This window comes from Camarhynchus parvulus, chromosome 20, assembly GCF_901933205.1.
Source record: "Camarhynchus parvulus chromosome 20, STF_HiC, whole genome shotgun sequence".
NCBI classification, from domain to species: Eukaryota; Metazoa; Chordata; class Aves; order Passeriformes; family Thraupidae; genus Camarhynchus; species Camarhynchus parvulus.
The window spans coordinates 3,290,445-3,314,294 of record NC_044590.1 but is presented as its reverse complement, the minus strand read 5'-3'; the positions used below and the strand labels follow the sequence as shown (position 1 = coordinate 3,314,294).

Below are 23,850 nucleotides of genomic sequence, written 5' to 3'. Positions count from 1 at the left end.
AAATGTCTATTTAGGTAACTGAAAGCGTTGCATCACTTTAAGAAACGTTAATTACATCAGTGGTTTTACTGTAAAAAGTTTATTTTTCCTTTCCAGTTTTCTAAAGCCTTAGAGGTATTTCAAAGGGAATCCTTCCCAAATATGCAAACAGCAAGTCAATACTCTGAGTTTTTTTGCCAAGCCTCCTTTCCCCCACATCTCTCACTCAGGAAAATACAATTAAAAATACATGCAAATAAATAGGGATTAGAGCTGAGCAGGTCCAGTATTGCCAAAAAATTACAGATAATCACAATCATCACTAAACAAGTCCCTTTTACTATTTAAATTGTGCCAGGAGTAAGTTGGGTTCTTCTTCCCCCAACAAAACCCCTCAGCATTTTCATTGTTTTAATTAACTAACTTTCCCTAAGGGGTAAAAAACCCACTAAGGATTAAAAACAAATGTCATAATTAGTACCTCACTAATTGCATTCATTTATTTAGAAATGCTATGCCACACCTTCCCAGAATACAAGTTTTCCTTGTGATCATTTTTTAAGTATTTAGAAAAATGCTACAAAATTTATTTTCACCAGATTTAGGAATTTTACAGAGTGGCAAAACAAATTACTTGGTACTACTTTCTCTCATAATTTAAGATACCGAAATTTCTAATCATGATTGCTGCCATCAATTTCCCTACTTTTCCTTAAAATTTAGATGTTGCAATTGCATGTTTAACACTATGGCTACAGTTCACATTTAGGACAAAGGTGACTTAGCACTGAGCCAGTATAAAAGTACAGAATAATCCTTATTGTAAAGCAGTTTCATATGTCTCCATGCCTTTCAGCATGGAGTTTGTAGAAATGCTAATAAAATTAAGTATATTTCTCTGATAATAATGTAATACTATTTATATGAAAAAGTGGACCAACCTCAAATCAAAAAACAATATATCAAAATTCTGAAAACTATCAACTCTATCCATCTTATTCATCTATGTACAAACAAAGAAGAAAAATATTATACAATATTTAAAATTAACAAATTTTATTTATGCCACCTCAAACTGAATGCATTTAGGGTAAGGGAAGGGGAGGTAGATTCCAAGGAACAATACAAATGTCAAAAAAGTTGATTCAACCCCTCTCCCTTATGCCCTTACTGTGATACTATGCAACAGGAAAAGTTCACCAGGAAAAATGGTAACAATCTTCTATTTAGAGATTTTTGGCTTTGCATTTACTGTCTGGTTTTTTCTAACAAAATATAATTCTTCTGTTAAGTTTCTAGAGAACAGTACTGAATTCCCTACCATGCATCCAAAAATTCTAGTTCTGTAAAAATCATTCTGAAAAAATAAGGGCTGCAAGATCTCAGCTGTGACTTTCCAAAGATGTTTTATGTTGTCAAAAATTACTAATTTTTCACTTGTTCTCAAAACTCTCCAAAACTCTTTAAAATAAATAGCTTATCTGATATTTGTTATCTGTTATCACTTTCAAATAAAATGCTAAGTTATCAATGCACTCTAGATTCTGATACATATACATAAATATTAAAAAAATATTTTAGAGGGTAGTAAAATACCCATGGAGCATTTAGGTACTCACTATATATGTTTGCACTCTATGAACAAACAATATCCTCCCCATCAAACCATTAGCATGAGGGGGGTTAATATTTATTACTTACAAGGACTGATTTCTTTAAAGCTCAGGCAAATGAAAAAATACAAATGTAGAATTGTGTTATTTAAAACAACCTACTGCCTAAATCTCAGCTGGCTGTTATCAATTGCCAACATGCCACCTGTGCTCTCCAAGTGGGGAAAACATAACAAAGTGTTAAAGCAGTTACAAACAGGAGCAAAAAAACTCAACGGGCAACGCTAACAATTGAACAACTAACAAGTCAGCAGAGCCATATGTAGAAATACAGGAATTTCATATGCTACAGAGGTTGGAACATTTATACTACAGTAGTGAAAAAAAATTCACTTATTTTTTTACTTTCACTCCCATGCCACCAATGCAACTTGGAATTAGATGTGTATAATTCAAAAATCCATTGACACAAAACCAATAAATGACACATATCACCATTTCTGAGAATCCAACTCTTTTCTACCTATGCAAGGCAGTAAAATAATACACTTGCAAAATAACTCTATCTTGTGCTCACTCCTCTTAAATTCCTTCACATGATTTACCATCCCAGTCTAATTTCTTTGCATACTTCCAGGGGATTAATTTCAACTACATTTGAGCTTTTTTCCCCCTAGATCTGACTTCATAAGTTATGAAAAGACAACAAGTATTAAGTATGTAAAAAGGTAACAATTTTAAAATTACAATCCCTGGAAAAAGAAAAACACTCTTTAAGCTTTAAATTCCCTAAAGGATAGAAACGGGCAAGATGTATTTCAGACATATGACTATTAGTCAACTATTGTTGAAGTGATCCAATTATTAAATAGTCAAGAATTATTTATTTTACTTATATAAACTATCCCTTTTTTCTGGGTCTGGAATAAATTAATACATCCACATGTTTCTTTGTTTACTATGCCAAGAAGAATGACTAATATTTTTCGATAATAATATTTTGATAAGAAAATGAATGTTCAGTTTAGATTCATAACAGGAGTTTCTGCATCATTTTTGTGTGCTGAATCAAATTTGAAATGATCAAATTAGAAGGATTGGAACAACCTAATTTAAAAACAAAACAGCTTTGCTCAAATACAAAAAGGGTTTTTCTAGGTACTCTATCAAATGAAAGCATACTTGTGCTTTCAGAAATATACTGGTTAAAAGATTTAGACAGGCTTCATAAGAAACATATTTAAACATGAAAACTAATTTAAAATGATCTCGAGAAACAAGCTGCGGAATGTCCAATCCTTAAAAAAAAAAAAGTAATTAAATGTTCAGGGCTTAGCCTGCTAAATACAATTAAGAACATTCTCCTCCTTTCTCGTTTTACCAGATAAACGCCCTCCCTTTCACCTCCAGCACTGGCACTACCCTGGAGGGCTGCTCTAGAAAAACAGGGAGACATCAACTCTCATGGATTTGAGAACCACTTGCAGATGCACCGGTAAAGCCTCGACACAGAAGCCCTGCAATCACTCTGGTCACCTCTGGGTTCCCAGTTTTTCATCTGGAATCCCACAGGCAGAGCTGGTCCAACCCTGCCAGGGCATCTCCTCCATCCACAGCCAGAGCAGTGAGGAGGTGTTAAAAATGCACCCCTGCAACACCCACCCCTTCAACCTGGGCAGCAAAAAGCCAGGTGGAGACTTTCAGCTGCTTGGTTGGGAGGAAAAAAATAAAATCTGATTAAATATGTAATTGCCTCTGAACTGCAGGGCCTCCAGTTTGTCCCTGTCCTGTGGCGGGGCAGCTTCAGGAGCAGGTCTGCCCTGTCTGTCACAACAATTGTTTCTGCCTCAGTTAACCCGGTCCAGCCGAAACAGGCACATTTACAGCCAGAGCTATAAAAGATCTCGAAGGAGATTTCTACCAGCCGTCCCCAGCGTGTCCCCTGCCCACCCTGCTGCTCCCTGACCCCCTCACACCCTCAACGCCTCCAGAGAAGGGACCAGCCAAGCCTTTGCTCCACAGAGCAAGCTCCTCAAGGTCTCTCCATCCTTTCCTGTCGCCCTTTTGCTGTCCCCTCCTTCTGCCACCCCGCCGTGCCTGGAGAACAGCCTGCACCTTTCTCATGTGAAGGGCTTCAGCTCCTCCTGCCCCGCATGTGAGGGGAGCTTGGTATGGAGCTTCAGCCCCTTCTGCCCCACGGCTCTGGCGCTGCCAGGCCCAGGGCCAGGGCAGGGCGACAGCACCGAGCTCTGCACCCCCAGGAGCGACAACACGGACTGAAACACCACAGCAAAAACACCACCAGGAAAAGAAAAAAAAAAAAAAAAAAAAATAAAAAGAAAAAGAAAAAAAAAAAAAAGAAGAAAAAAAAAAAAAAACCACACAAAAAAAGGTGAAAAGGAAGGGGGGGAAAAAAGTGAGAAACAACCCCAAGGACCTTCTAACTGCTCTGTCCCAGGACCGCGTGAGAGTGTCAGAGAAAAAGGGATTTGTCTCCCCTTTCAGCGCAAAGTTTCAGCAAGCAAAATAACAACACAAAACAAAACAAATCCATAAAAATCGTCAAAAAGAAGTGCCCAAAGCTCGCCCTCTGCGGAGTGCAGGGTCTGCTTTGATGGTTCCAGCCTGCTGAGGGGGTTTGCTTCGGGGTTCCTGACTGGAGCGCAGCGGGGCGCAGGGCAGGGGCGGATCGGCAGGGAGCAGTTCCCAGGAGGGTTTCAGGAGTTACAGCACGTTTATTTCACCAGATGCTATTTTTAACCTCGCTGTTACTATTTTTACCCATGTCAGTGTTTTCCATTTGCTGAACTCTGTCCCCAAGCCGGCCCCGCGTCCCCCCAGCCCGCCCCGGGTCCCCCCGCTCTCCCTCCCAGCGCTTCCATCTCATTTCAGGCTGCACTTTTGGATCTCTTCAAACAGCCCCAGAGAAAGAAGCCCGTTCCCTCCCCGCCCGGCGATACAGATCTATATATCTCTGTCTATAGAAGCAGTGCAAAGTCCACGGGCAAAGCTCCTGCTCTAACTTCATTCCTCTCCAAACACATTCCTGCCAACGGGGAGGGGAAGAAAAAAAGAAAAAAAAAAGAAAAGAAAAAAGCAAACAAACGCCACTGTTGCTAAGTTTTGCACTTTATACCCTTTTATATTTACAATCCTCTCTCGGCTAAAAATAGCAACACATGATCCATTTATAACTGGCCGGACATGCCCCGCAGCCGCCGGCGGGGCCCTGGCTGATGAAAGGAGCTCTCTGCGTTCCTTCTACCTGAGCTCATCTCTCGCTTAAAGGGCTCAGACAGCTCAGCTTCCACAAAGCGCTCATTGAAATCACTGCTGCTTCCCGGCGAGAGCGGCACAAGTGACGGGGGAAAAAAAACAAGAACAAGAAAAAGCCACAGCACTGAGCTGTGCTGGCTGCCCCGTGCCCTCCTGGCCTCCGTGCCCCGCTGCCCGGTGTCCGGGGAGAGGCAGGGGCACGGCAGAGGTGCTGGTGGCTGGCACAGACAGCACAGGGGGCTCCGCAGGCAGCTCCAGCTCGGCTCCATGTGTGAACAGCACATTAACGGAGCAGCGCTGGGAGCCACTGCAGCCCCTGACCCAGGGGCAAGTTCAAAGGTTCTTCTATAAATCACCTTCCAGTTGGAAATTACTCTACACATGGCTTTAGAGGTGGCTCTAGAAATTATGCTGGAAACAGCTGCTTGATTGACTCCAGACAAGTCCGGATGTTGTTTTGGGTTTGGGTGTGGAGAGGGGCTGGAGGGCAATGTTGGAGGCAGCTCTAGAAATTGCTTGAGAAGCGGCACCGCAACTGGCAAAGGCATAAACACTTGGTGCTATCTGCAGTAATTACACATCCAGGGGATTTTAACAATGTGGGATTTATTCCTTCACTAATACCTTCTGAATTTGTTGTCAGAAATTCCCATGAGCATGTGCAGGACTCAGAAGCTGCACGTGCAGCTGGAGGAGCTGCGTGACTGAACAGAGTCCCAAGGGCACGGCCCAGCACCCAGTTCAGTGAAAGCCACTCCTTACCATGAGAAGGCCCAGGTGCCACACTAATGCCACCTCACATGGACACGCTTGTGTGTTTTAAAATGTCCTCTCTTTGGAAGCGCAGGTTTCCTCATTTTCTTCTCATTGCTAAAACAAAGAATCCCAGCTCAGGAGGAGGAGAGTCGCTCACACATCACTGAACAGTGGCAACACACACCATGCCACACACAACAGTATTTTAGAGAAATTTATCACAAATGTGCAAATCTCAGCCACTTAAAATAAGGGGTCAAACCCTCCCAAACTTTTGAGACTTTAAAGGAAAAATACACCTTCCAGTTATGAGCCTTTTGGGAACACTTGAAATGTTTCTCAGAACTCTTAGCTAGAAAACGTGGCTTGTTTGGACTGACAGCAGAAGTTCAGTGCCAGTGCTCCATGGATTGTAGCTGAGGGGAAAAAAAAGCAATAACCATGGTGAGACCCGGAGAAAAAATTATTGTAACAGTTGGCAACATCATTACCTACATTTATTCCTCCTAATAGCCCCATTTCAGTTGCTTTTCTGATACTCTTCTTGATTGGCTTTTCAGTGGGAAGTCACATCACCTCCTGTCCTGCCTGCACAAGAGTTTTCAGGCTGTATTTTCCCTCTATAGCTCAACCACGTATGCACTCACATGCTTTGTTTATACAGGAACAAAAGCTGTCCATGTGTACCACTGCCTGTGCAAAATTTTACATATCACCAAACCAGACATGCAGCATGCTGGTCAGAATTCTTGGAACTGTGCTCCTTGTACACATTATAATTTTTTTTATTATAATATACAGATTTTTACCAATTTCCATTTGCTTTTAGATGCCTGCTACAGGCAGGGGTTCAGACTAACCACTTCCCATGATGTGACATTAGCAATCAAGTGCCATTTGCAGGCTGCTTTCAGAAAGGCTAGAAGCAAAAATCACTGAAAACCATGATCCTGAAAGTCATTAATAGGAGAATGCAGCAGTGGTTCTGCAAATGCTTTTCTGGGAGCAGATGCTTTAAGCAGGGAAACAGAAACTTTGCTGCCACATTGCTATCAGTGTTGGAACCCTGTGTTTGCAAGAAATCCTGATTATCGTCCCTTTCAGCCATCACCAAGCTGCTGCAGAATGACAGCCAAACATGCATGCAGAGGCACAGAAAGATGGAAGCATCCCTGGACAAACCTGCCTTGACACGGCTGCTCTGAAAATATTTTTCTGAGCAAGAGAGAGTTCAGCCCAGGGGCTGGGGGTACTTTCCAACCAGGCAGAGAGTGCAAATCTCTCCAAAACACCTGAATTGGCCATGCAAGCACTGTGCCCTGGGTTTGAAAAGCAGGAGTAAGACAGAGACAAAAAAGTACAGCTTCACCCAAGCTATGAATAAATGCCTGCACAGTAACGTTATAGAAATTGATATTATTATTAAAGCAAAGTATAGTTCAACACACTTTTCCCCCCCTAAATAATAACCCATTGCAGATGACAAACTGTAACCAGGACAGCGGCAGCTGTAGCCCCAAGCTGGGCAGGCACAGCCCCAGCTGCCGTGGGCAGGCTGACCCCAGTCTCACACCCACAGCACTGCTTGGGAGAGGCTTCTCTCACCCACCCAGAGTGCTCAGCCCTTCACTCTGCTCCTTCACTTTCCTGGCTCCTTCCCACTGTCACCCTCTTCCCTTTTTAACCTGAAACCCACCCTCAGTCCTTGCAGCTTTGGCCCCCTCTTCTGTCAGCAAAACCAAACTCCCTGGTCAAGTTCCCCTTGAAGCTTTGCCAGATAATGCCACTTCCTTTTTCTTCTCACGTTCTGGTTTTGCATTTTGTTTTTTTTTTTTTTCCCTTTTCTTTCCCCCCCTCCTTTTTGGAGGGCAATGGTAGAGGTGTAAAGAGAACAAAGGGACAATGCAAGTTGTCCCTGCAATACTGTAATACAGGGTGTGATGTATCTAAAATACAGTATTTCACACACTGCCCCTGTGTTCTGGTCCAAAATACCTGAGGAGCCTGCTGGATGTCTCACCTGAAGAGGGGTGTACCTTTAGTAAACCTCCTTCAGCCTGCAGCAGGGAGCACTGAGGGTGCTGTAACTGGGACTGAATCCAGTAACCAACTCTTCACAGCACTGCTGTGGAGTGATAAAACTCCCAGCAAAAGAAAAGCCATCTTTTTTCCTTTATGCCAATCAAAACCAGCCCGAGGTCACCTAAGGAAGGAGCTATGTGAAACTCCCCGTGTGCAGCAGAGAGAAGCACTTGGGCCAAAGGCTTTAGCACTTCCTTGTTTAAATGGCCAGAAAAAGCCCTGGGCTACTGAATTTCTGGCCACTGACCTTTATATTTGTTTGTTTTAAAGATGTGTCACTATTTTTCTCATAAGTCAAACAATTGAATGATTTCTAAATTCTGTTCCCTCTGATCTCTTCCTTTCTTCCTGTTTTATTCTAGAAAGACTCATTCAAGACTAAAATATAAGGAGTGGGTATGGCCCAAATGTTGCAATTCCTCATTCCACAGATTGCTATCACTATTGCAATTGCTATTCCCTCTGGATCCAGAGAAACCCACACAAAAGGACACTACAGAACACGCATTTGAATAGTATATGCTAGAAATATGAAATAAAGACTTTGAAGTATCTTTACAAAAATACTCCTTAATAATTAGGAGGAAAGGGCATTACTTTCACACAGGGAGAGTTGCAAGTGATGCCTTCTGCTCTGAGCAATGCCTCAGATGTTCAATTTGTGGATACAGGTAATTATTAGGTTCTGTGATTGCATTACTCCCATGGAATCATTCCCTCAGGCTGAATTTGCTTCTCCAGACACAGCAGCATCACTTGGCAATTCTGCTTTTGAACAAAGCTGACTTGACCTACTTTGATCAGAGTGCTGGGAGACAAGAGGTGGAGAGCTCAAGAGAAGGGAATTCTGGAGAACAGAGGAAATCACACAGACAGCTTTGTCAGACAGCTGAAAGAGATGCTGCAATTCCAGGAGCCACTGGGGCTTCATTACTCACAAGCTGAGGAGTGAGTGCAACCAGGGCTCCCTCCAGCAGCTGCCTCAAGGAGAGCTGCAGTGCTGCTGGCAGAGACACAGCCCAGTGAGTCCAGGGCCTACAGGCTCCTTGCACAGCCATAATAATTTATGTTCAGGATGTGTAACACCTCTAACAGACCACAGTTGTTTTACACTGCCATTGTTCTGTCCATACAGTTTATACCATACACCTATAGTGTGCTGGTTAAATCCACAGCCTACCAGACACAGTTCCCTCAGTAGCAAAGGAGAGTGGATAAATACTAAATTTTCTGTTTAGGTAATGAGTCACACCAGAGAAAATTCCGTTCCTCTGTCTCTGCAGCCTAGACAATAAAAGGCCATGGAAGCTGCAGAGAAGTTGATAAATCTGTGCACTGGGCTCTGCTGGCACTGAGCATCCCAGACTCCAGATCAGCATCCTGCAGGACGTGGCCCATGGCTGACCTGTCTGAAGAAAGCTCCTCTGCTCTGGTCTCCTTCCACCATCACTTCCAACCAAGCTGGTCCTGGAAGCACCTTTCTTACCACAGAGCAATTCAAGGGGAAACTCCCAAACCAGCATCCTTCCCTTCACTCTGGAATTAATTTAAATAGTCTCACAGATTTGTGTGAGCACTCAAAATTCCACCAAAATAATTTACATGCTCTTACTGGGCTAAATGTGCAGAAGAATCAAGCCCCAGTATATGACAGTGTCCCATGGGACAGACACCATCAGGCCTAGGAAGTGTCACAGCACTTGAGGGCGCTGCTGCAGTAAATTTAACTCACCCTAAAAACCTTGACATGGTTTTATTATGAACTCAAGTCTTCTGTTCAAATGTCAGTGCCTGGTGTTGACACTGACTTAAATTATTGCTGTTACGCAGAGGCCCTATTTTGGTAAACAGTGAGCAGAAATTAGTCCTAACATTAAACATTCAAGGTTAGCACCTAGTTATGCCTTCAAATATTTGCACAAAATGATAAAGTGGAAGGACGACACAAAAACAGTTTCATTTCGATTTTTTTTAAATTATAATTTCCTTGCTTTAGGTTAAATGACAAAGTGTGAGCAAGCATATGTGTTCATGGAACTAAACAAAAAGAAAGTTGGGGATGAAGTGCCCATTTCACTTGGAAGGGATACATGAGTTGCTGTAGTTCATGGGCATGTTGATTGCCCTGTTTTGCTCTATTTCCCTGGTGTATAAATCGCATCCTCCCTGCAAGGGCTTCTTGGTCCTCACAAATAAACCCACATCCCTCCTGCACCTTCCACCTGCTGCATTCTCCACTGCATCCTTCCTTCCCACAGTCTTTGATAGTTTTGCCAAGGAAACTTTGGTGTGATTTTTCCCCTCGCCTCTATCTGGTGGGGGATTTCTCCTTTGTGGTAAGAGAGAGTAATATAACCTGGAGCTAACGCTAGGGTTAACAAAGCCAGAATCCAGGGCTAAAGAGGCGCCAAAACAATTGCAGCAAGGCCCCAACATTGCTGCTCCTACACCTTTCCATTGGGACCAGTTACCCACCAGGACATCTCCATTTGGCAGGGCTGGAAATCTTTCAATCTCATCTCTTTTCCTGCCGACCCAGCACCAGCTGGAATCTTCTGTTAACAGCCAGCAGAGTAAATTGCTGAGCTTCAGATTTAGCATTTTACCACGATATATGAAAACCTCACACATCTGCAAAGTTCAAACCTTCTAGGAACAATTCCAATAAGATGCTTCATGTTTCCTGCTCCATGCAAAAATAGAAAAAAAAATATCATCTATAATTGACCTTGACAGATATTGAGAGCATTTGGTACCTATTAAAACTCCTTTAAGATGAAACCCTTTAAGCTATAATAGGAAATTTAAGTCTGAACTTTACACCACATTTTGTTCACTGGAAACACTACCATGGTAGGTTCAGTCACTTATCTTCCATTGAAAAGCTATCTTGAAATATGTACAGAACTAAGTTTTTAAACATTTATTGAGCAAATCGGACCCTTCTATTAGGGTCTGCTTTTTCACACAGACTAAAATTAGCTTGGAGATCTGCATAGCTTTGTCACTGTTCTTCTGTCTGGTCCACATATATGCACAGGGAACAGCTGGAGAAACGCAAAAATCCACTGAATTGAATTTTCTACTGAGAATTATCCCTACTTACAGCTTGGGAGACCATTAGAACCTCTATCTGACCACATCTAGGAAGCAGAGACAAAGCCAGGAACTATTAAACAGTGAGCAGCTCTGTCTTGGTTGACACAAGGGCAGATGTCATCAGAACCACAACCCACTGAAGTGTCAACAAACAAGTCCTTAATCAAAGGACAGGAGGAGAAAAAATTTTGGCAGTTTTAGAGTGTCCAGGGACACTACTCCCACTTGAGAAATGAGAAGGTCCAGCTTGGAAATAGGGCCAAGCCAGTCAAACCAAAATGTTTGACTGTCCCCTGAGTTAATCCAAGGAAAAGCTCTCTTCCCCCAGCACTGTCCTCACTGCTGTGATCAGCTCCTGAGTGTGAGGGTCCCTCCCAGAACTCACTGTGCTGAGGCACACTGTTTGCTATAAGCATTGGGGTCAGATGTGACACAATCCCTTTCTGGAGGAAATTTTGGGAAGCACTGGAAAATTGCTGCTTCCCAAGTCACAGAAGCAAGACTTTATGTATAGTAGGAGGCAGGTGGAGGATTATTAAAAATTAAAATTAAAAAAATAACATAGGAATCTCTTCTAATAATGCAACATGGACAAATTCCTAATGGCCAAGGCACGCACTCTCCTTGTGACATCTGCACAGGAAAGCTCCACTGAACCAAACTGCCCCTACAGACCTAACAAATTCATGCCCTCCCAGCCCTGTTCCCATGGGGAGCTGGCAGGGATCTCTCCCACCCTCCAGCACAGCTTCAGCTCTTTGGCTGTACAAAAATCCCACTTTCTCTGCTCAAACACAAAAGCTCCAGCAGCATCTCCCAGGCATCGGGTGTGAAGGGATAAGCCAGTTCCATGCTCCAGCACAAATCATGCTCATCCCAAATGCACAAACACAAAGGGCTGCTCTTGCTCACACCCAGGGCTTGCCCAGCGCCCTTTGCTGTCCCTTGTGCACCTTTTCCAGTGCCAGGCTGTTCATGGGATGTGGCAGTGGCTGCCCACCCTCAAAAGCACAGAGGCTGCAACGCGCCGGGGCAAGGCCTGAAGGTGGTTCATGGCCTTTCACTTGATGGAAATGTAAGAAAATTGGAACAGTCCTTGTGGTTTTGGCATAAAAAAATCCTGCCTAGCACAAGGAATGATTGAGTGTGCTGGTGGCTCAAGAGAACCAGGAGGGGCAATGAGCTACAAGAAGAATATGGGACTGACCTACAAACTCGCCATCTCAAAAGCAATTACAGATCCCATAATCTTAAAAGACTCAGAAGCAGCACAGTTTAAATTTAATCATTTTCTACAGGCTATGCTAATGATATTAGTGGAATAACCAAGAAAAGTATTAGAATTTCTCTGGAATAAATTCAACTGTTCAGAAACTGATATTCTGAAAAGTATCTGTGATCCTAAGGCTTGTACTATGTCCTGGTGGATTGTTCATTATTTCCTGCATTTTCCATGTTTGTCTGCAACAAAGAAGAACTCAAGGAAATGCTCCAGAGTCTACTCATGTCCTGCCAGAGCAGCCACCATCAAGGATTTCATGAGTCCACATCACATTTTATTTGTGTAAAAATCCTCCACACCCCTCCACAGAAGTTTCAAGTGATCAGAAGCAAGCTGTTCACATTAAAATTGCAATCTCAAATGATTATTTTAAAATGACAGAAAATTAACAATTCTGAGGTGAAGCTTCACAAGTATCTCTGGAGGCAGAGAACTGGGCTTTTTGCTCTTGATGCAAAGAAATATTCCAGTTGTTTCAAAATACATTTGCTGTATTTTAACCCTTACATTAATAAGGTAGCCTGCATGAAAATGCTGTTCTTTGAGAGTAATACACCAGGTAATATTCAGAAGTTCCATCTAATTCTAAAGGCACAACTGCAACACACAAGCACAACATGCTAGCAAACTCATTACGACTGTACAAATACTTAAAAAAAATTATTTCTGGAAGCCCAGCAAAAGCTGGGTTTGAAAGCTCTCAGTGGAATTACATTTTCGTTCAAGCAACACCAGTTTGGAAGCCACGGAAAATATCTATTAAGGCAGTTGCTAATTTAGAGAAAAAATGACCCCATCTGGAACAGCGTCTGCAGTGCTGTTCATTGCACCACAAGAAAAATATTATTGTACTGCAGTGTGTGAAGCCTTGTACAAAGATGACGCCAGGTCAAAAGAATCTAACTTAGAAAGAGAAGTTGAGGTTAAGGTCTTGCTTTTACTGTAAAAGATAAAGTCCAAAAGGAAGTTTAACATGAAGGAAGGGGTGGAAAAGAGATGAGCTGAACTGACAGCTACCAGTTTTTTACCCCACCTTAATAAAGGTTTCCAGCTCCAAGATGTCTTCCAATAATGTAAATAAAGCAACTTAGGAAGCATTTTTTTGAATGTAAAGAAATTTAAGCATAATAAGTTATAGAGCAGATTGCTCAAGTAACAAATAGATTAAGAGATCCCAAAGAGAAACAATGGGAGTTACATCCCTGAGCTGGAAACTCTGGTGCCTTAAAAAACGGTGAGGGTAAGTCAGGTATTTATTGACAACAGCTCAAAGTCAGGGTGACTCAGGGGGTACCAAAACTACCAGAATGTGTAACCCACGGCTTCTTTTTACATCAGGTGCTTGCCCATGCAGCAGCACTGAGTCTGAGCAATACCCTCCTCAACTGCAGCATCATTTGCCATAGAGATCTATCAAAAACTCATCTTCTCAAGAAACCCCAAATGAACCCTGCCCGTGTAGGAGCAGCAGGGTGGTGCCACAGTGCCATCCTGGGTCGCCCAAGGAGATGCCTGCAGCTTCCCCAGTGCTCCCTGGCCCTTGGCTAACTCCAGCTCCTGGCACTGCCGTGAGCCATTTCCTTCATTCTCCAGCCCAACTGCACATTAGATTACCCCAGCAGTATTGCTAAGAGGTGACCTGTCCTGGGTGAGATCAGTGGGAAATGAAGATACTAAGCATTCTAATACCCTGCCAGGCCTGTTGTTGAGTAATCCAGACTCTGGACAACAAAATAGCAAGCAGTTATACAGGACTACAAACATCTGTTTCCAAGAGGTGTCCAGATCATTAGCAGCTAATTCTATATCTCTGTTACATTCCCTGCCATATGCTGGGGGATAATCTCAACAAGCAACAGGGATTTTCATCTCAAATCCCAACAAATCTGCTCTACAAGGCTTCATAGTTTTTCTTATGTCGCTTATGAGATAATTCCACTAAGCTGCTCCTCTCTGCTCTTTCTATGTCTTGTGTATACTCCATCACAGCATCCAACAGCTCCTGCAACCTGCCCAGTAAAAACTGACAATTTCTCTGTGCCATCCTGGGAAAAAAATCCCCTCCCTTGTCAAGAGTGACTATAAAATTTATCTCTTGGATAAACTCACACCCAGGCTGTCCCCCTCACCCTACAAGTGCCATCCCCCAGATGAATGATGGCAGTGGATTTGAAACAATCTCAAATGAACCGTGGCACACCAAGCTCAGTGGGTGAGGATTTGGTGGTCCTGCCTCCTGCCAGCCTCCAAAGTGATGAGAAGTTCCTGCATCCCAGAGTTTCCCCCAAAGCCACGGGCGGTGCTGCTGCTGGCGCGGAGGGATGTGCGGACGGGATATTTTTATCTCCCCTTCATTCCCACCCCTGCCAATCCAAAACAAACTTGAACTAGTGGGAAAGATGGTTCATGATGAGAAAAGGATTCCCTGGCTCGCCCTGCCTGTCACCACTGGATACATGGATCCCTGCCACTGCAGTGGCACAGCTGCATCAGCCCTGGCTTCCCAGCTCTCAGCAACCTTCCCTGACAAAACCAGCAAACCTACTGCTGGATTTTTAGCAGCTGAAAAGCAGCACTAAACCACATAAGTATTATGTAAAATGATCTTTTTCTAAGTATATGTTTATTGTGCACAGAAGAAGTGGATTTAATTACAAACAACTGGAAGTTTTTAACAGGCTGGATTGCCCCCTACTCCCTGTCTAAAAACTAAGGTTTGGCAGCAGCTTTTGGGTTTCATTGCAAGTCTTCTAAGTATTTCCTTGGAAAGACTTTACACTTGGTCCCAGGCAAGAAGTCAAAATCAACATTTAAAAAGCATGCCCTGCATAATTTCCAGGATTCAGCAGCATTAAGGTATACTTATGGAGGCCAGGAGGAGAACTGCTTTTTGTGCTTTTTGACTTCGTGCATAAAGCTGGTCTTCAGACAAGGAAATTTATATTCCAAATAATATTTTTAACTACATGTGGTCAAGTACATAACTTATCAGGCCTTTCCTCAGCCCCCTCCCAAAATAATCCTGAACACTAAATACCTTTGCAGTATTTAGATTTTGCTTAGACCTCTACTAGAAGCAACAGATCCTCAAACCTCCTAATGCAGAATAATTCAACAGCAAACAAAGTTTCAAATAACATTTTCTTAAATTCCTTTGTACCGTAAAACTGCCATTTGGGCTTGACAGTGATATTCAGGCTACATTGGCTGGTTCTACACTCAAGGTCACACCCAGTTTCAAGGTGTGTCCCTGTGCCTTGCCCAGGGGATGGAGTGTCCAGGTGGGATGGCAGCACACAGTGACTCTGAGGGGACACTGCCCTTGCTCACGTGAATAATCCCACTGGAATCACAACGACATATACATGTTTGAGAACTATCCACTCAAATTTCATGTTTATTTTTGTTTGGGGAAAACAGAGAAGAAGAAGCATTTTCCTGGTGAATATCTGAAGTGCTGTTAAAAACAAATACATATTCTTCTGAAATGTGAGCAAGTGAAGTCCTGCATCACTCACCACCTAAACCCACAAAATACTACAGATGAGGCTGAACTTCACAGAAGCTGGGAGAAATGAGACCACAGGTAGTGTTAAGGGATCAGGGGAGAAAATACCTTTCAGCTTTTACAGTCTAAAAGGAATTTGTTCCATGTTTTCGTCAGCAGAGAAAAATCAGTTGTATCAAATTGTGAATTTCCTGTGTGGAGGTAAGGCAGGGAAAGCATCAAGACAGAACTTCACACAGTATTTTTCTTCCAAGCAGACAGTTTTAACTGGTATTTATAAAAAACCCAAAACATGTGAATGCAGATTTTCAGCTCACAACCATGCCCTTCTCCTCAGTATCTACATTTCCTCCCTGTGTTAAGTCCCAGTCACACAAATCCCCCCATGCTCCAGAAAACCTCCCAGCTAACCAATGATCCTGAGATTTCAGCATGAAAAACAGCCAGGAAAAATGCAAACCCAAACAAATACAGGCCACGAACTAAAAATTGTGTTCAGTTGGGGTGGGGTAGGAAAGAGGAAGAGGCGGTGTACGTGCAATGAGGATGACACAGAGGAGGTCAAACTCTAAAAAGTGCCTTTTTTCCCTCATTTCTGCAGCAGCATCTCCCCATCAGAGCTGCCAAGCAGGCACAGCCCAAGTGCTGGAGCAGAGCACCCAGACTGGTTTCCACCCCAGGCTCTCTGCTCTCCAGGGCACATGGATGTGTTTGGCACCTCCACAAAAAGCCAGCACAGCTCATCACCTGCAGCAAAGAGCCTGAAAGCACTGCCCAGCTGCTGGTGCCCCACTCAAACTGCTGTAACCAAAACTGAAGAGCCAGAAAGGACCAAAGCCTGGAGAGCCCCTTCCTGCAGCCTTTGGTCCCTGCAGGGGCTGGCACACAACAACGTTCACCAGCAGCAGGCCTACGATCCAAACTGTTCCAGGGTATCAGTGAAATGTGAAATCTCTGCAATGTGGCAGGAGCAATTTACAGCTGAGGCTTGGGTTTCTGGCTGCCAAGGGAGCAGCACACACCTCACAAGCTGCTCTGCAAGGCAGCCTCGGCAGTCAGAATGTGACTGACTCCAAAGTCAAAGGAGTGCTCTCAAAATGCAAGCATTACATTCTAAAAGCAACTTATTTGGGTTTAAGCCTCCTGTAACATAATGCAGAGGAAGCACAGCTGTGACAGCACTCGTTCCCTCTTCCAAAACACTGAGGCAGAAGTGGCTAAACAGAGCAAGACTGTAGATTGTAAAACTGCATCTTACTCCATGCTAGGAACCAGCCCATGCTCCTCAGCATCCCCTTCCTTCACTTGGCAAAATACAAATATCAACTTTCTGACATCTGTGTGACACCTGCTGCCATCCCTCTACATCCCTCAATGCAGAGAATACCCACCAACTTTTCTGCCCTTTAGTGACACAGAGATCTTTTAAAATGCTGCCCAGACACAGACACTGTGGGTTTTCTTTGCAGAGGGAACCCATTAGAGGAAGTAAAGAAAACTTTGGCTGAGCTATTTATAAAGCTTGCATGGCTTGGTTCTCAAATGCTTCACTGAGCAGGGGAACAATAAGAATAAGTCATGGAGTTCAACTTCTCAAGACACATTCTTCAGGTCTGAATATTGAAACCATCATGGATTTATATGCCTGGTAACTGAGCTTTCTCATGAAAAGCATCTGAGTTGTCCTCACACTGGGGAATTGCCAAGCTTTTTTTCCTGACATTTTTAAATTGTGGCAATTAGAAGCAAATTCAATGAAATCATGCATATTTGTGAATAAGGACACTCCCAAATTTAAGGGAGCCAGGGAAGAACTGCATGTAATTAACTGCACTCCTCGGGGCTTTTCCTCCAGGGAAGCCCTTGCACAGGAGACAGTTCAATTTAAGATGTCTCAGTGGAGAATACTGCCAACAGAAGCAAGCAAGACATTTTGCCTGCTCTGGAAGCAGATGGTGCTGACCAAGCAACAGGATCACAAGCTCAAAAACGTAAAGTCAAGAAGAGAGCACTGTTGGGGTGGAGTTTGAGCTTTAAAAATAGAAATTCTCAGATAAATCTGAAATTGGATGCATGGCTACAGATGAACACAGCCTCTCTAGAGTGATGGATGATGATCTTTATGCCACCAGGCATTTAATGAGTGAAAAAACCAGATTACCACTACACAGAGATGGCACTTCTGCTGGGAGAAACTATGTACATTTATGCTGCCGTGTGACTGCACAGGCACGGCTGGTCCTGGGGATCCTTCAGACTCCTCATCCCCTTCCCACAAAAATTCATGCTTCCACATGCACAGAGCATCCCTTCAGCATTAGCTACAACTGTGAAAGTCATTAGTTTGCAGTTCAGATCCCTGTAGAGAACATTCACCTTGCCTCACACAGCATTGCCATCCATTAGCAGCCCTCCATCCTCACTCACTCAGAGCAGTGCAGCTCCAGCTTTTCAGACACCTTCCACTGCCAGACCCTGTTTGAAGCAGCTCAAACTTTGCCAGACTTCAAATATGCTGGCTGGAGCTCTCCACACCATGTGTCTGCCCGAGGCTAATGATCTTTTTGTTTATGTGGAGGAAAGTCACTATCAGGAGCTCTCAAGGAGAAAAAAAACAAATGAAAACAAAACCAACCAAAACAAAACAGAACAAAACAAGGCAGGACATGAGAAGTAGCTTGCCTCTCCCCTTCCTATGAAATTTAAAATAAGAGCAGGAGAGAAATTACCAAGTGATCTAAAGCATAGAGGTGCCACTGCTGAGGACATTAAATTGTTCTGAGATTCAGCAAACAATCACAAATCAGATCACAGCTGCAGCCAGCATTGCTTGCACACTGGGTAAACCTTTCTTAAAGTTTGCAAAGCTTCCCAGTTATTTTTGTTTGTGGTGAACCTATTCCAAACCAGAAGATCTCCATTTACTGACTGAAAAGGCATCACATTTTGGATACAGCAGTGGGAACTGAGTAGGACTCCTCGTGCAGAGGCTCCTCATTGCAAAGGAAGATCCATAATTAGCATTCCACCTCCTTGCTGTCCACAGCAGGATTGTCATGTCTGCACTGGGAAGTACTGGGCAGATAGAAACCACAGAGATATTCCCATGTCCAAGTGTTCTTGTAGTATCTGGTAATTATTGGGAGCCCTATTGGAAAATATTGTAATTCCTTCACCACTAAAGACAGTCCATTTGGGGAAGTGCACACTGCTGCCTCTCCAGCTGGTATCACAGTGTGCTGCAAGATACACACATCACAGGCATTCCCTAGGATTTTTTTGTCCTATTCCTGCTTTTCTTAAAGGGGAAATTTGATTTAAGATGTTTAGCATGAAAAGTCTTGTTCTTGAGAATTAGGAAGCACCAGGATAAAGATTGCCTCTACATTTTTAGTCTATTTTGTCCTGTACGTCTTTTACATGATCTTCTGATAAGGATAACATAGTTTTCAGCAGGGTGTGTGCCCTCTTTTGCAGCTCATAATAAATGGGGCACAAGAAACAAACTGGTTGCAAGTGAATGAAAATCTTGTCAACAAGATAGAATTTTGTCAAGTGCTCGAGCACATGCCTGTCTTTGTAACTGGGTGTCTTCCTCTCCCACACCATCCTGAGAGAAGCAGTGCCAAGATAACCACCTCCCTGTGAGCTAGCAAGAGAGGGAATCACCACGAGAGAAGGGATATTTTGGGAGATTTGCCATTACCTGGTGCCCTGGAGAAGCAGGCCAGCTTCAGTCTGCTACAGAGCTTCCACCAGGGATAACCAGCTGTGCTTCTCACTCCTGGGCTTCACTTAGAGCATCTACTAAAACTCCCTTTGCAAAAATGCTGAGTGCTCACAACAATGAGGTCCATGATGTAAATACAGAAACTATTTACTAAAAAAAAAAAAAAAAAAAACCAAAAAAAAACCACACAAAAAAGTTGTGTACTATGGATTAAAATTAGTGACAGGGCTGATATAAAAGCAGTGGTGCCTTTGGACAATTTCAGCTTTAGTGTTTGGTGGCATTTCCCCCTCCAGCATCCACAAAAGGAGGAGGGTACCACCTCATGTCACAGCAGTGCCATGCACTGACATTTGTGGAGCATTCAGTCCCTGCAGTGATCAGTGCTAGAGCATGAAGAGTTCAACAATTCTTTATTCAGCACAGGGTATGGATGGAGATACGGCACAGGGTGACACATTGTATGAGGAGGATAAGAATATTGAATAGCTGCTCATTCACTACACAACATCCATCTTGTGCCCTGAATGGAGTACCAGCCCTGGGGAAGAAAATACAATGTAAACCATACAAAACAGTCCTTAATTATATGGCAGGCAGGGGCTCAGCATGCAGCACACACAGAGAGGGTGACTGTGGCCAGTCTTCACACTGATATTTCCCAACTTTTTAAAGTGTGTTTTTCTTCTCTATATTTCCCCATATAAACTTCCCATTTGCATACCCAATATTCATATTTGCACCAGCATAACTATTTCTGTTAAAACAATTTTTGCTTAATTAAGAACTGATGTAGGGAAGATTCAGAATGGTTGCTATTTTATAAGTTGTAGTTTAATATAAATATGTAGGGTGACAAGTCTTCATATATTGGTATCTGCAGTTCCTTTTCAAGATGGGAATAAGCTACAAGTACTTTTTACATAGGCAAGAGTTCAGCCTGAGAGAATGAAAAAGCCAAGTACACAGAGATTGGTAAAGCACTGAGAAGGGACCAACCCAAGTTCACTCTCTTAGAGCAAGCCAGATTCACACTTTCAAATCTTTAAAAGAAAAATATATATATATAGAGGAAAACCCACATAACTGTCACAAGTAAGAAAGCATAGGGGTAATAGAATTGTTTTATGACAAAGTTTAAAATCTTTTCCCCCATAACCACAGACTTTCACTTTTAGTGCCAGGATTGTTCTCCAACAAAAAAACAACCCCATGAAATGAAAAATCACCTCCTATTCCCAATAGTATCCCTGAACTCACACTATGCTGCCAACAAAACAGTGATTGTAATCTTGAAGTTGTGACTTGTACAATTCACTAAACAAAATCCAGTAAGATTACACCTGGTGCAGCATTTCACAAAAACAAAGCAAAAAACCTCCCACTGCTCTGCTGCAAGTACAGAGTCAGATTATTGCCTCCAAAACAGTGCAGATGTAAGATCTTTGCTCTACTGAAATGAAGAGAAATTCCAGGGCTTGGAATGTTATCTTATACAGCAGTGGTGATGGAAAAGAACTGAAAAATTATTAAAGAAACCTAAAGCAATTAATGGCATAAAGCTGTCCACTGCACAGCCCGGCCATAGGAAGGAACACTCCACATTCCCAGCCCTGGGAAGTGCAGACGCATGATACAAATAATTCAGCCCTGGGGACAGCACAGACCTGAAGCATCAGAGCAGTTTTCATCTAAAATCTGTTACTCTCAGAGAGAGAGCTGGCACCCATGGTGCCCCTTGCTGTCCATGTCAGCAATGCACTCCTACAGGAGCATGTCAGCCTAAAAATTGGGAACACAAGTGAGAAACACCAAGTATCTACTGCAGCTTTTGCCATTGAGCTTCAGCCCAGGTGAGGAGACACTCCTGACTGTGCTTTTTCCCCACCCTAATTCCATTCCTTCGAGGAAGATTCAGCTGCAGCTTTAAATCCCCCCTGGATGCTCCTGCCCCCGTCATTCATCATCACCCTCCTGCTCAATTTGTGTGTGCAATCCCAGCACAGACACACTCAGCTGTGGCAGCAATACCTGCTGATGCACATGAAGGATCACCAAATGTACCCCAAACTTCATATTCCAGTTTAGAAACAGAAAATCCTCAAAGCAACAGTGAGAGTGAGATGCAGGGGAGAAGCAGCAAGGGAAGGAAGCTAACTGGAAAACTGACAGTCCCCGTGCAAGGAGCAGGGAAATGGGTCTCTTAGGCATCCCAAGATTTACAAGAGGGCCAAAAAGTGACTTCCTGCTATTCAAGTCCAGGCTGAAATATAATAAACGACTGCCAGCATAACACTGACTCATATCCATCAGATTTATAAATCAGTATTTTGACAAAGAAAGCTCTGTTGGCTTCACCATAGACAACTCTAAACCACTCAGATGTGTTGTTTAACCCACTCAGCGTTCAATGTCATTGCAGCAAAACCCAGCTCTTTATTAAAAACCAGGCAACTGAAATACTGCCTACAGAAGCCTGTATCAGATAGCCTTTATGACTTAAAGGCTTGCAGATTAACATCAGAACTAGCCCTGCTGTTGGATTTTTTTTTCTGCCTTATTTAATCTACAAAGAAAGAAAAGTTCTCACGGCTCCTCCTTCACGCACAAGTTCACTAGAGAACAAACTGGAAATACATTAAAACACCAAATGGTAACACACCTACAGGTATGGGGTGCTTGAAAGGAATGCACGTTGGGTAGAGGTGTGATTCCTTACCAACAGTCACAGCACATGATGCTTTACTCTGCCCACAAGTGTTGCTCAACCCCCTTCCCATGAGAAGGAGGGACACCTTTATGAACAGACTTGCATCAGTATAGCAGCAACCACATCAAAAGAAGCTCTGCCTCTGGAATAGAAACTTCTACCACCAAGATGTAGAAAACTAGGTCCAATATTGTTTTCTAAAGCTCCTTAAAATTCTGCTTCTCTATTACAGGCCGCAAACACACACCAATAAGATGAAGGCCAAATTTTGCTGTTTATGCCCTGTGGAACCACACACGCTCCAAGGGCAAGAGGCGCTTAAGTTATCTGTGAACATTTGAAAATATTCTCTATTATTCCAAGATGCTCAGAGTAACCTGTATTCCACCTGCATTGCACTGAGGGGCGGAGGAGTGGACACATTTCCAGCCTCCTTCGACTTACCTGAAGGCCAATACATGACTTTCTAAGCCTGTTTGGGTTGAGGTCGTGTACTACACAAGCTCAGACATCACACAATTGCATAATTAAAGCGCCTTTCCATAGGGCACCCTCGAGAAGGCAATGCCGGTGCTGTCACCGTGCAGGAGCATCCCTGCCCGTGAGCCCTGCGCAGTCCAGGGCAGGGACGAGCTGCGATGCAGGGAACGAGGGCTGGTGCACGGGAGTGGATGGAACCGCACAGCCCGAGAGGCTGCATCTCCCCGCTGTGCATTCGGGGAGGCGGAGCGGACAACGGCAAATCGCTCCCACACACGGAAAACTCGGGCTTCCTCCTTACGGGAGAGCCGCCCCCGCTGCTGCTGCTGCCGCGGTCCCGCTGCATGGCTCTGTGTGAGCCGCCAGCGTGGGGACAGCGTGGGGACAGCGGCCGCGGCCCCGCTCTGGCCGAGCATCACCTGGGCTGCGGCTGCTCCTTCCCTCGGAGCATCGGCTCCTACCGCACACGGCAGCGGGCGCGGCCGGGCACGGAACCCCCCAGCCCCGGTGCCCCGGGCCGGGCACGGCAAATCCCGGCCCCGCTCCCCCCGCGCTGCCGCAGCCCCGCCGAGCCTCCGGAGCCCCCGCCCGGCGCCGCCGCCACGTGCGCGCCCGCCCCGCCCCGGTGCCCCGCGGCCGCCGCCCCCTCCGCCCGCCCGGGCACCGGCAGCGGCCTCGGGCCCCGCACCTGCCGGGCCGAACCGAACCGCGCCGCCCCGCTCACCCAGCAGCAGCAGCCGGTGCGTCTGCTTGTACTCGCGCTTCTCCGCCTTCAGCGTCTTGTCGATGCTCTTGCTCCGCTTCTTGTCCGCCCGCTCCTTGGCCACCAGGTCCTGCCGCAGCCGGTGCCGCACCTGCGGGTCCCCGTGCTCGGCCGTCGCGGGGGTGTCCGGCTCGCCGCGGCTGCCGTAGGGCGCGGAGGGGTGCGCGGCGGCCAGGCGGGAGCGCAGGCTGTAGCACAGCCCCATGGTGCCGGAGCCACCCGCCCTACGGCGCCGCGGGCATCGCTCTCCGCCGGGGCGGGCAGGGCGAGGCGGCGGCGCCCGGCGGCCTCTTAAAGCGGCCCCGCTCGGCCGGCGGAGCGCGGGTCCCGTCCCGTCCCGCCCTCCCGGCCGGTCCGCGCCGCGGCCGGCGGGAGCGGCCGCACGTGATGCGGACATGTTTACCGTATTCTCTGGAAAGCGGCCCCCGCCGCAGCCCGGCCCCGCGGGGGAGCGGCCCCCGCGCCCCCCGCCTGACCCCCCCCAGCGGCGGGGGTCGCGTCCCGGGGCCGGCGGGGACCCGCGGGATCTCTGCGGGGACAGCCGGGGGGCAGCGCTGCCCCAAAGCCGCGGA

The 23,850-nt window shown here is 45.0% G+C and overlaps 1 protein-coding gene across 1 annotated transcript in view; it reads right to left on the bottom strand.

The window, feature by feature from the left end:
- Positions 1 to 23,596, bottom strand: part of GNAS (GNAS complex locus) — a 128,454-nt gene extending 104,858 nt beyond the window's left edge. Inside the window, exon 1 of the mRNA XM_030963529.1 lies at positions 23,240 to 23,596. Coding sequence (XP_030819389.1) covers positions 23,240 to 23,483 — 244 coding nt within the window. The 5' untranslated portion in view covers positions 23,484 to 23,596. The remainder of the gene's footprint in view (positions 1 to 23,239) is intronic.
- Positions 23,597 to 23,850: the final 254 nt, after the last annotated feature.